This window comes from Neovison vison, chromosome 2 (assembly GCF_020171115.1).
Source record: "Neovison vison isolate M4711 chromosome 2, ASM_NN_V1, whole genome shotgun sequence".
Lineage (NCBI taxonomy): Eukaryota > Metazoa > Chordata > Mammalia > Carnivora > Mustelidae > Neogale > Neogale vison.
In genome coordinates, this window is record NC_058092.1 from 27,531,149 (window position 1) to 27,544,065 (window position 12,917).

Sequence of the window (12,917 nt, forward strand, 5' to 3'; positions counted from 1 at the left end):
AAATCAGCACTTACTGAGAACAGGAACTTCTGCTTTACTTTTGAGATTCTGGTGGGGTCAGTAGAATTGAGTTGGGGCCCTACTTAGGGTGAGGCAGATCTTGGGATCTTGTTTGTCTTTGTCTCTATACAGATTGGGAAGAGTGGTAACATCCCAGCTGGGACAACTGTGGACACCAACATCACCCATCCATTTGAGTTTGACTTCTATCTCTGCAGCCATGCAGGCATCCAGGTAGCTGGGCTATCCAGGGGATTCCAGTGGGTCAGAGATGAGTTGATGATTCCCATTGCCTCTAAAATACAACAGCCATCACGGAGGGCATTCAGAAAAGGATTATTCTCTTGATAATCCCTTAGCGTACTGAACAGAAGTACATTTTGAACATCTTAGGGGTGCCCATAACAAGGGTGTTTTATGACATACTTGGCTTTGTGTCTGCCTTTTTGTGGGTGGGTCTCCAACCACACTCTTTCTTTCTATCTTTTTTTTAAGATTTTATTTATTTGAGAGAGAGTGAGAGGGCACAAGCAAGGGGAACAGCAGAGGGAGATGGAGAAGCAGGGAGCCTGAGGCAGGACTCAGTCCTAGGCCCTAGGGATCATGACCTGAGCTGAAGGCAGACATTTAACTGAGCTACCCAGGTGCCCCCAACCACACTCTTAATAGAAGAGTGATCCTGTTTCTTAGCACTGGCCATCCCTTCTGCCCAACCTGGGGCCCCCTCACCTTCCTATCTTCCCAGGGCACCAGCCGACCATCCCATTACTATGTCCTTTGGGATGACAACCGTTTCACAGCGGATGAGCTCCAGATCCTGACGTACCAGCTGTGCCACACTTATGTACGATGCACACGCTCCGTCTCTATCCCAGCACCTGCCTACTATGCCCGCCTGGTGGCTTTCCGGGCACGATACCACCTAGTGGACAAGGAGCATGACAGGTGAGGCCTGGAATCAAGCTGGTTTCCCTTTTGCTTCCAGCTCTGGTACCACATCTTCTCAACTTTCCTTGGGCAGAAGGAAATGAATATTGAACAGTATGATACCCTTGGGCTCATCTGCCCAAATCTGGGTTGGGACTTTCTCTTAAGTTGGTATGGGAATTGGTACTCTGGATGGGGGGAATGGATTAGCAGCAGCTCAGTGCACCAGGAAGGACTTCTTTCATTTTTGCTTTTCAGTGGAGAGGGGAGCCACATATCCGGGCAGAGCAATGGGCGGGACCCCCAGGCCCTGGCCAAAGCCGTGCAGGTTCATCAGGATACTCTGCGCACCATGTACTTCGCTTGAAGGCAGAACGCTGTTACCTCACTGGATAGAAGAAAGCTTTCCAAGCCCCAAGAGCTGTGCCGCCCAAATCCAGAGGAAGCAAGGAGGAGGAGGGAGGGTAGGGAGGATTCAGAAGGCCTTGTTTCCTTCTACAAGGGGGCAAAAGGGTGGGGAACAGGGCCAGTAAGCCAGACCACCAGCTGGAAATCTCTGATGTCCACCTCATGACTCCCACCCCTCACCCCATCTTGTCACATCTGGCCCTGACCCCACTGGACCAAGAGGGGCAGCACTGGTGCCCACCATACACACAGGTGTCTCATGTGACTCGCAGTGCTAAAGACTCATGCCTGACAACTTGGTAAGGTCGGCTCTGCAGCCCCGCGGACAAAAGCTGGTAGGTTTGGGTTTGATACTTTAGATGGGAGTGTGAGGGGCTTGAGAAAGTGGGTGGGAGGAGGGAAGGATTTTTTAGGAGCCTTAATCAGAAAAGGTCTAGATTTGTTTATGAGGAAAAACGAAACCAGACCCAGATCAATATTTTAGAATACTAGATGTTTTAATGGGTTGAAAATCCAGTTTGTAGGAAGATTTTTAATGCTAATGATTTTGGTTTCTCCTCCCCCAGCTGCCACCTCCCTTTTCCCTTATTCCTTTCTCTCCACCTTTTCTACCCCACCTTACACCTCCTCCCTGACAGACATCCAGCCCCTAGTAAGACTTAAGGCACTATGGCACTTAGCTCTGAAGTGACACGACCCTGTCTTCCTTCCGCCTACTGGTGGGTAACCAGTGCCTTCCCTGTAATGGTAATGCTGCAGAACTGCAACCTTTTGTACCTTTCTTTAGGGGGTGGGGTGGGGGTGGGAGAGGAGGTAGGTGGGGAAGAAATACCCCTAACCCAACAAGCCTCCAGCCAGAGCGCCAGCTATTTTGCATTCAAAGGAATTGACTTCCATATTCTTTGAGCTTTTAAAAAGATCACAACCTCAAGATGGTTAAAGTCCATTGACATTTGCACTTTCAGACACGACAAGTCTTGGAGCTGCTGAGATGACTGGCCCCTGGCCTTCCCACTTAACATTTCCTTTTCTCCCTGTCTCCCAGCCTCCCCACCTTCCTGGGTCTGGAGTTACTTTCATAGCATTTCTCATTCTTGGCTTCTTTTTCCCCCTGATGGTCAAGTCATTTATGTTTCAATATTTCTTAACTGGGGTGTCTTATAACAAATGATCTTTAGTTCTAAAATAAGAAAAAAGAGCAAAAACTAAATGTTATTTTTATACCATAACTTGAGTCTATTGCCAAAATCTGGAAATCCCTCCCATGCCCAGTAAGTTTACATCCCAGAAACATTGAGCCATGTACTTGACTTATTCTTTGGCCTGGCTAGGTAGAGGGTGGTTATCTCCCCATGGAGGAGCTCAGGCTCCAGCCTTCCCCTGTGCAGATAATATCTTTTTCTTGCTATATGCTCCCTCCTCTGCACTGCCCTGCACTCTTTCCTGCAAGTGCATCTTCCCTTTCTCTGGACTGTCCTCTGACACTTTGGCTCATCCCAGATTCCAGTGTGTCCTGTGGACAGGCTGGGGGATTTTGCTGCTTCCTATTGCTTCTGTTTACACAAATGAATTTTTCCCAGTTTCCCACTAGGGCATGTGAGTGGGTGGCATGGGCCTTTGTTTTGTTTTGTTTTTTGTCTCCCTGGATAAAGATGGGGTTTGGCTGTCTTGCAGAATTGGAAAAGTAGGGGGTTTCTAGCTTGGTGCCTGCTGGCTTTGAGGCAAGGCCCCCTCTTTCCTTAACTGTTCATTTTTGTCCTATCCCACTGCTTGGGATGAGGAGTTGCAGCTTCAGTGTGGAAGTTCCTCTTTTTGAGGAGCCTGGGCTTGCGTTTGCCCCAGTCTGGTGATGAAGCCATGACACTTTAGACCTAGCTCAGGCTTGGAGGCCTTCCTGAATCCTGGCCTGTGTGCTTAGAGCTACCATTTCCCCTTCCCAGCAGCCCTTGTACAGACCCAGATTTGCTATGCAAAACAGTCTATCCCAGATTCTGTTCTGGTTGGCTACTTTGTTCAGCGACTTCACAAAACGTAGCACAAACACTGATTATGGAGAAGGCATCAGGACTGTTGAGTAACTCCTCTTCTACTTCTTTCCTACTGGCTACAGCATGGGATGCCCCATGGGCACAGCCCAGCTGAAGAACAGAATGGAGGGCTCTGGGAGGAGGCAGCTCACTGGAGAGCCTACATTCCTTACACAAGTGCCTAAAGAGAGTGATGCCAACACTCCATCTGCCCTGTCCATCGCCTTCATATACTGTCTACTTCGTGTTCAGTCACCCTTTGGGGAAGGGAGCTCTCTTGGGACAATGGGCTCTGCATGTTCTCTTCTTGGGTGCATTTAGGGGCTGGGATCAGGGCACTGTTCCTGGAGGGTCCAGTCATTCACCAGCATTTGCAAATATCCATAGGGAGCTGGTGGTAGCCACCTACTCTCAGCAACAAGTTTATGTTCTTTCCTTTTTCTCTCTTTGCCTCACTCTCTCCATTTGGGTTTTGAGCTGGGGCCTGAAATGCATTTTTTAGCCCTTTGGCATTGCACATGCCATTCAAGAAATACAAAGCAAGAGAAGTGGTTTGGGTAATGGCGAGAAAATGACTTCTTGCTCTGATTTTTTTTTTTTTTTTAATCTTTGTGACTTGAAAAATACCCCTGACCTTGAGGATTATTCTTGTTTGAAAGATGGTGCATGCAGATTGAGAAGTGGTATTAGCAGCAAGCTTTGGCTTTGGTTTAAGTGGTGCTTTTTACTTGTGCTCTGAGGAAGTGTTGGGGGGACCCCAGCCTCATCCTCCTAAACAGGTCTCTTGCTCCCTTTGTTCTACTCTCTTGCCTCTCTTTTCTACTTCCCTTTTCCTTGGCTCCTGTTCCTTTTTTTTTTTTTAATTCACTAAGCTTGTTTGCTGGCCTGCCTACCTATGTGATGATGAATTCTCTGCATGGCTATGATAATCCCACTGTTAGCTAGCAAGGTCAGGTTTAGCTCTTTGGCTGCAGAAGACAAAGAATCTGTTCCCCAAGCCTTGGTAATGTTCTCTCTGGGCTTGATTGCCATCAACATTACACAAGGGCAGAGCAGCAGATCTGCCTACCTGGCATGAAATCAGGAGGACTTCTGACAACTTCTACATCTGTCCACTCCTTGGAGCTGTTTTTTCTCATTGCTTTTTCTAGATCTGGTTCCATTTCTCCACCTCGGGCCTCCCTTTTCTGAGGCTGTCATAGGGTTGAGCTACTTGGTTTCCAGGGTTGGAGGGTTAGGGGGATGGTTAGGGTTAGGGGAAGAGAGTGATGGGTAGAGAATGGAGAGAATTTGGATAAAAGATGGGAAAGAGCACTGTTCATTGATCATTTTTCCAGTCCAGTCTGATCCATTGGGGGTTGAGGTGCTACTGTTGAGCTCGGGTTAAGCCTGGGGCTATTGTTGATCAGAACTTAGGTTTAGAATAATGTTGACAATGAAGATACCTAAAAGCATGAAACCTCCCTAAAAAGCTCCTGGTTTCCAGCTACTAGATAGCTCCACTGCAGCCTCCTCTTTGCCTAAGCAACAATATTCTTGGATGGGTTTTTTTGTTTGTTTGTTTGTTTGTTTTGTTTTGTTTTGTTTTGGAGGGGGTGTGTGTCCACAATTCTGTAAATGAGGCTAGCACTCAGGATGGGCAGCCACGGGGACATTTTGTATTCTTAGCTGGCCCATCGGGTATCTATCTGCAAGGCTGGTGGGGCCGTATTTTAGACCTGGCATCATGTGTAACGAAGAATGGAAGTTCCTTCCCCTTCAGGGTAGAAAGTCATCTCAAACTAGCCAAAATGCAGTTTTGGAAACTACATTGGGGGAAGTTACTTTTTATATTTACTGGGGCTAGGCCAATCCAAGATGGTAGCTGGGATGGCTTCCTTCTTAAAGTCTGATCATGGCAGGGATATGCAGGGCACTCTTTCCTATTTAGCCTTCTAAGCAGATTGGGGAGATGGGATTCTCTGGTTTTCTCTTTCCCCCCTTTTATTAGGACTTGCCTTCTCCCTAGGCAGGGAGAGAGGCTAGGTTGGTGCTCTCCCCTTAACTCTATTCCTACTGACTTAGAACCTCTGGCTGCTGTTTGGGAGCCCAAGAATGGGAGTGGAGGGAATGGGCTCAAAACAGAATAAGGTGGGGAAGGCAGATTTCCTTCTTTAGAAAGGAAAATAGAATACCCTCCAAGGATTGTGCAAGTAAAGACAATGTGTCAAATGCACTGAGTCCCCTGGTGTAGTAGCAATAAGGAAAAATGAAATGACTTTCCTGTGCACACAGTCCAACCTGATTGGTGTGTGATGTTGCACTTAGCAGCCATCTGGTGGGCATGTGTGACTACTCTGGGTTTCACTTTAGTTTCTAAACTTTTTATCCCTCTCAAGTCCAGCATGGATGGGGAAATGTCCCTGAAGCCCCACAGCTGTGTACTTGTTTGCATTTGTTTCCCTTTGAGACTTGTGTTTGTGTCCTGCTTTGAGCTGTACCTTGTCCAGTCCATTGTAAAATTATCCCAGCAGCTGTAATGTACAGTTCCTTCTAAAGCAAGCAACAGCAGCAGCACAATTCTGTGTTTTATAAAGACAACAGTGGCTTCTGTTTCTAAAGTGCGGTCTCTCTCTCTCTCTCTTTTCCCTCCCATTAGCAAAGAAAACTGTTGGGATTAATTATGTCTCCGATAGATTTTAGTTTAGAGTATTAGATGGTTGTAACAGCAGAACCATCGCTTCTATAGGAAAGTGGATTAAAAACAGCAGAGTTTTGAAACTACAGATTATATGTAACCATACTTCACAAGGCCTCCACTTACTCTTCATTCAACAAACCATGCAAAGCACTGTGTCCAGTAATATTGTCGGGGGAGAAAGGAAGTACAGTTCAGAAAGGAAGAAGACCATGTCTCTTTCCTTAAGGAGCTTAAAAGTTTGGTTGGGGGGATATGAGGGGCAAATTGGTTCCCTAGCCCAATGATGAAGGACAGAAACAAGGCAGTAAAGCTATAGTAGTGAAGATTTTTGAGATACCTCAGAAGATAGAATTAATAGTACTCAATAGATGATGGAAGGGAAAGAGAGTAGAGGCTAATAATGCTCAGGTTTCTGCTTGAGCAATGAGTATATTGGGACATTCTTCTATCCAAGACTGGGAGAGAAAGGAGACTATAGAAGAGAGCTGGTGAATTTTGTGAAGACAGGCTTGTTTAGACTGAGTTTGGAGGTTCCCATGATGCAACAAGTTTAAGGTTTCCATTAAACACTTACATTTTGGTGCTCAGGGAAGACTACAAAACTGTAATTGTAGATAATGGCATTCATAATCCTATAGATGGTAGGTAAAGCCATAGGAATGAACAAGATGTCTTAGAAAAAGAGTAGAGCAAGACAACATAGTGTGCAACTAACTCCAGGAAACACAGTTTAAAGGATGAGAGGAAGCTGAACCTAAGAAGACTGTTAAGTCACTAGTAGATAACTTGTATATTTTTTACTTAATAAAGCGGGAGAAAAGTCAGGAGAATGGAATAGGATCCAAGAAGGGCATAATTTTAACAACATGAACTGCTGTCTTGAGGAGGAGGTAATTTTTTCTACTCAGTTTACCATCCTCCACCCCAATTTCTTTGGCATCTTACAACTATATGGTCATTCTCCAGTATTTCTTGAAAATGAGCTTTGAAAAAAACCCAATTTAAATAAGGCTAAGACTAGGATTTCCAAGTTGTTAACCATAACCTCCACCTCCAGCTTCCTCCTGTCCTCAGGAGATACTTGTAAGAATAAAATAAACAAATCTAATATTGTTCCTAACCAGTGTCCTAGATGTTGTTCCAGTGCACTCGCTAGAACTTAGCAGCTGACTTTATTTTCATGACTTGTTTTACCCAGAGCCTATGAATTCCTAGGAACAAAAACTACATTCTGTTCATTTCTTGTCATCTCAGGGCTGTAGCATATATCAAGGGATCAATATTTGTGAATAGAATTGAAATGATCTAGTAATTGTGGTTCATGAATACAGAGGGGGAGTCAAGAAGTGATATTGAGTGCACAGGATGGACTCAGCATTCCTGACTCTTCAGGTAAGTAGAAACTCAAGATTACCATCCTCTTTTCTTACTTTCACCCCGACTTGGAGGTTCTATGGTTTTGTACCTTAAGCTGATGGTACAGTTGTCAAGCATGCAGGTTCTGGCATTCCTGGTATTGCTAGAGCCCTGTTATTTCTGTGTACTGTGGGAAGATGGATCAGAGATGGATTCTGGCACAGGGCCCACTGGGAAATTTTCAGTGACAGCTACTGTGTACATAAATGGGCCTAGTGTTCCTCTGGAGGCCCAGTGTTGTGACTTTCAAATTCCAAAGCTAACCTGTGTCTACCACCTGTCAGATTTCCTTGGAAGCAATCCAGCCATATTGAACTCCTTTTCAACAGCAAGAGTTGATTAGGTTGATCAAACTTGAGCAAATTGGACATGTAAGAGATTTTCCCAGTTGAAATAAAACTTAAATCTATAACCCTTAGTGAAGCAGAAATAAAGTATTTAGCAGAGTAAGTGGGAGGATGATCAGTATGACACATTTTGCCATAAATTTCAGTTTTAGAAATGATTGATATTCAAAAGGTCTCAGAATTTGGCTCTTGGTTGCTACTCAAGAGAAAGGTAGTGAGCTCCCAGTATCCTGATTTTTCAGGTCCTAGAGGTCGAGGTTTTCAGTCATGGCTTGTCCTAACACCCCGGACATTCCTCTTTAGTATTGGTTGAGCAGTCTTCCTTTGCCCTGTCAATTGGCAACATATACTGCAGCACATTCTTGTCTGGGAATTACCTTGGAGCAAAGTGAGGCTGGGTATTTGTTGAGAATCTTTTGACTTAACAAACCCCAGAATCTCATGGCAGTTAGGGTGGCTGAAAGAAAGGGTTATAGTGCAAAGAGGAGACTTTAAAGATCTGAGCCTGGGCATCCCTAGACTGCTGTCTACTGCTTAAATGGAAAGTAGCATTGAATTGTAGCAAATAGATCTCCCTATTTGATTCTAGCTTTCAAGCCAATTTATTCCTCTGGCTACAGGCTTAGGAAACCTGGCAAGCTTAGATGTTGCAGAGTGTGACAGAAGCAATCCTTTAAACTGGAAAAGTGGACTTCCTGGGATACATTTAAAAGTTCTCCACTTAAGAGCCACAGCTGCCTTCCCCCAGGTATCATATCAGAGTTTTTGGAACACTGTGGTTTACCCTACAGGAATACACTGTCCCTTTGTTCTAGACTGCAGGACCTTCAGCACTCTCCTCTTGGCAATTATTTGGACAATGAAGCCTTGTAGGACCTTTCTAGGGAGCCCTCCATTCATTTTCCCCAACTTCTGACAGCAAGCTTTCCCTCTTAAAAGAGACAGTGGGAGTTCTCAGCCATGTTTTTGGAAAAGACCAATGGCTTGTTAAGGGAAGTGATCTGACAAGGAGGAACTTGGATACTTAGAAGTATATAAATAGGTGTTTTGTATAGTCTCTGTTATTTAACTGCATCCTCACAGCATTCACCTGAAGTAGTTTATCTGTTACTTTCAATTGCACATAACAAGCCACCAATTAAATTGGTTTAAATAACCTGTAACATGACAAAGAATTCTTGATTTAATATGGCTCCAAGGTTTGTTAATGCAGTGATTCAAGTGATAATACCAACAAAGCAGGTTCTTGCAGTGACTTTCCTCTGCTATTCTGTGTTGGCTTATCCTCATGTTAGTTTGCCTCAGGGTCCCAAGGTGGCTACTGTAATTCCAGGAAGGAAGTGCTGACAGAATAATGTGTAACAGAAAAGGTACTAATTTTTCCTTACATTTCATTTTAAAGTAAGGAAATCCTTGGAAGCCCCAGCAAATCTGGCCTCCTGTCTTACTAGAAATGGGTCATCTTCTCACTCCTGTTATTGGCAAAGCAAATGAGATCATCCATCATGAGTGGCTTAGATTAATTAGGAGTTACCCTCTGAGCAGTTATCCTGCTTCATCAGTCTGGTTTGTAATGAGGGCTCCTGGGTAGGTGTCCAGCAGTGTCTTCTCTACTTGGGTATTCTGACTTTTAGAGATGTAGGTTTAGAGTGCCTTTTGGAATCACATCGAATAGCAGAGGGCCTTCAGTCTAAGCTCTGTCCCTATGGCCAGTATGTTTTATATTGTGTTCTGCTGCAATACAAAATAACTTTCTGCTATGTAAAAACTCCTGATGGTCTGAGAGAAGAGATTTGAATTCGAGTCAAATTGAGTAACTTCAGCCCACATAAAAGAGTATTCTATCCAGTTGCTGTCATCATCCAGTGGTGGTGTTTCTCTAGCTCAGGAAGCCTAGGAATGCAACTTTCAGAGGCCACTGATTTCCTTGTCCCTCAGATGTCTGTGCTATTTTATAGTTCTCCCTTCTGAAAGTAACCAGTGCCACAAAGGGTGAGGGCAGAGTTTTAGCCTGCTTCCTGAGCCCCATTCTTGACAGCCCACTTACTCATCCATTCATCCCACAAATCAGGGAATGTTGCAATGTCACAGGCACTGGCACTGTTCTAGGCATTGGGGCTATGACAAGATAAAGACCATGTTTATGGCCTTAAGAACCAACTTGTTTGGGAATGAGGTTATCCAAAAATAGGGTGTGCATGTGGTTGGGGGAGAGCCTCATACAATTTGCTTTTGATAGAATCACTGGACCTCTTGCCTTCCCACTTTTTGATATTCTACAATTAACGTACCTTTCACATGGGCTCACTCTGCAGAGGTAGATGGGAAGGCATGGTTGATACTAAATCATACTGAATTAGGAGATCAAAATCCTGCTTAGTCAAGGTCAACAGAGAAGACCGTGGCCTACCTCAAGGGTTCTTCGCCATCACAATGACTATTCTGGGAGAGGACAAGGCAGCAATCACTTAAGCAATCAGTTCCAGAATGGGAGTTTGAGGGTGTGATAGATGCTTATACAAGAGTTGATATTTACCCTGTCGGGGATGCTGCTACTGACTTGGATTCTGTATATTTAGGTATTGAAAATAACTTTTAGGATAGTGTTTCATCCTGTGACATTTAATATTTTGAAATTGATGTTCTTAAAGGGTTAATTTTGGGAAGAAGTGAGGCAAAATTGAAATCAGGCAGATGACAGTTTGAATCCCATCCATTTATGAAACGTTTACTGTAAGGTAGGTGCATCTAATAAGTGTTTTAAAATGTTAATGATAGTAAACTTTATTCACTAACATTTAGTTACAGAGGGTTCTGGTTTATGTACATTCCCTAACCTCACAACAGTTATGTAAGATGTTAGTCTCTCCATTTCTCAGATAAGAGGCTCAAGTGACTGATCCAAAGCCCCACAATGATTGGTGGGAACTGAAGATAGGATACATTTTCTTTTTATTCCAAACTTTAAAAAATGAAATACTTTGATTTTTAAAAGTTTGAATAACGTTAATGATATTTAGGGACTTGGGCAAAAATCATGAATCTTCAGTCTGAATAGTATCACTTTTTCATTAAAGCAACATATTAAGGACCTGCTATTTCCTAGTGAGTGTGCTGGCCATGGTAAGCTTATAAAATTTACAAGCTAGTGCAGGAGGGGGCACACAAACTTGTAAGTGAAACAAATTACAGATGGGGAGGATTGTTAGGGGAATGCTGTAACAGAAAAACGGGCCTCCACCGTAGATAAGTAGTCCGGAAAAGATCTCTCAGATAAATCAGGCTGAAATACAGAAAGAAGTGGACAGGGGAGGGAAGAAGAGAGGGTGAGAATGGAGGGAAAGGAGAGGTTCTGTTCCTGGCCAAGAGAACCAAGAGGAGAGGGGAGCCAAGTCGCAAAGGAATGCGTTTTGGCGGTTGTGGGAATTAGAAGCAGACTAATATAGCTGTAGTATAGTGATAGGGAAAGTCTTGCTTGAGAAAGGAAGGGTCCGTTTACGCGGTGCGTTTTGGCTCTGCAAAGAGTTTGATCTCAGTGTGACACGCTATTAAAGCGTTTTAAACAAGGAAATTATCCGAAGTGAAGTTTGTGTAATGTCTCGTTTCTTTCTTATTTTTTTTTTTTAATTGTTTTGTTTGCGAGAGAGAGATCACAAGGAGGCGGCGGGGGAGGGGGATACAGGCTCCCTGCTGAGCAGAGAGCCCCATGTGGGTCTTGATTTCGGAACCCTGAGATCGTGACCTGAGCCAAAGGCAGAGGCTTAACCCACTGAACCACCGGGCGCGTCTAATGGCTCGTTTCTTAATACTCTTTCCCCAAGCTAAATTGTACAACCCTCGCACCCGCCCACGGTTGTCAAAGCAACAGACTTGGAGTGATCAATTGCGGTGGTCACTTGACCGCTTACTGAGGAGGCGGCGCGAGGTGCCGCCCAACCTGGGCGGGGCGGGAGGGCTCCGTAAGGAGGGTGGCTCTTCCCCAGACCTGCTCGGCCCCGTCACTCCGCTGCGGGTCCCGGCCTTGCACCACCGACCCGCCACGCTCCACGCACGCTCCTCCCCAGGTAAGCTGCACCGCCCTCTGCGACGTCGCCTCCGGCATGCACCGCCCCACGCTGGGATGGTGCTGAGTCCAGCTCCTCCGTGTTGGCTCCGGCAGGCACGGCCCTGCGGCAGACGTGGGAGGGCCCGCCCACCGCGCGTGCCCCAAGCTCCGCCCCGGCTCCGCTCCTCGGCACCTCCCCCGCGTCTTCCGCGCGGGCCGCGCCCGCACCGACGTCGCGCCCGCTGGGCTTGGGGCGGAGGAGCGGAGAGGCGAGGCCTGGAAGTCTGGCGAGCCGGGGCAGCGGAACTGACGCCAGCGGGCTTCCGGGGGCGGCCCCCGGGGAGGTCGGCGGCAGCGCCGCAGTCGTGGAGGGGCTGTGGGAGCGTAAGCGGCCGCGGGCGACGCTAAGTTCCGCACGGGCTCTCTCTTTCTCGTCTCACTCTTCCCCTTCCTCTCGCATAGTCGCGTGCTCCCTCCCCACGGCGGCTCTTCCCGACGAGATCTTTCGGAGTGCGGTTGCTGAAGAGAAGCCATCGCCACCTCGTCTTGGGGCCGAGTGAGGGTGTCTGTCGCGCCGCGTCGCCCCCTGCGCTGCCTCCTTGCCCCCAGAGGTGGGCGCTCTTCTCGTTCGAAGCACTCCCCCCAGCTCCATGAATGGAAATCGGCTCCGCAGGTGAGCAAGTCCGAGGTGCTTGGCCCGGGGGCGGGGGGGGTGCCCCAGAGCATAGTCTCTCCCTCCGCCCCAACCCAGGTGCGCGGGTTGAGCGCGGTCGGGGCGGCTCCTTCTCCCGACCCCCGCCCGTCCCTCCTCCGCCTCCCCGCAGCCCCGCCGCAGTTCCCCGGGGCCACTGAGTAGGCAAAACTGTGGGGAGGGGACAGTGCTTAAAGGATTGAAGTTTGGGGTTCCCCAGACGATATTACTCTATTTTCTCGGGGGTTTGTCGTCTGTTTTGTTATTCCGATTGAAGGTGTAACGGTGTGCGCGTCCTTTAACCGGGTTGTGTGTCCCAAGGAGGCACTGGGCGGTCGGCTCTTACCTCTTAAGGTAGTTGTGAAGCGACATGAAG

The 12,917-nt window shown here is 46.6% G+C and overlaps 2 protein-coding genes across 3 annotated transcripts in view; both read left to right on the forward strand.

Moving 5' to 3' along the window:
- The window catches only part of AGO1 (argonaute RISC component 1), a 38,306-nt gene extending 31,144 nt beyond the window's left edge, over positions 1–7,162 (forward strand). For both annotated transcript variants that reach the window (XM_044237790.1, XM_044237791.1), the window contains exons 17-19: positions 133–234; positions 746–945; positions 1,186–7,162. In XM_044237790.1, coding sequence (XP_044093725.1) covers positions 133–234; positions 746–945; positions 1,186–1,294 — 411 coding nt within the window. In that variant the 3' untranslated portion in view covers positions 1,295–7,162. The remainder of the gene's footprint in view (positions 1–132; positions 235–745; positions 946–1,185) is intronic.
- Positions 7,163–12,205: 5,043 nt separating this feature from the next.
- AGO3 (argonaute RISC catalytic component 3) overlaps positions 12,206–12,917 on the forward strand; it is a 129,578-nt gene continuing 128,866 nt past the window's right edge. Inside the window, exon 1 of the mRNA XM_044237792.1 lies at positions 12,206–12,523. Coding sequence (XP_044093727.1) covers positions 12,505–12,523 — 19 coding nt within the window. The 5' untranslated portion in view covers positions 12,206–12,504. The remainder of the gene's footprint in view (positions 12,524–12,917) is intronic.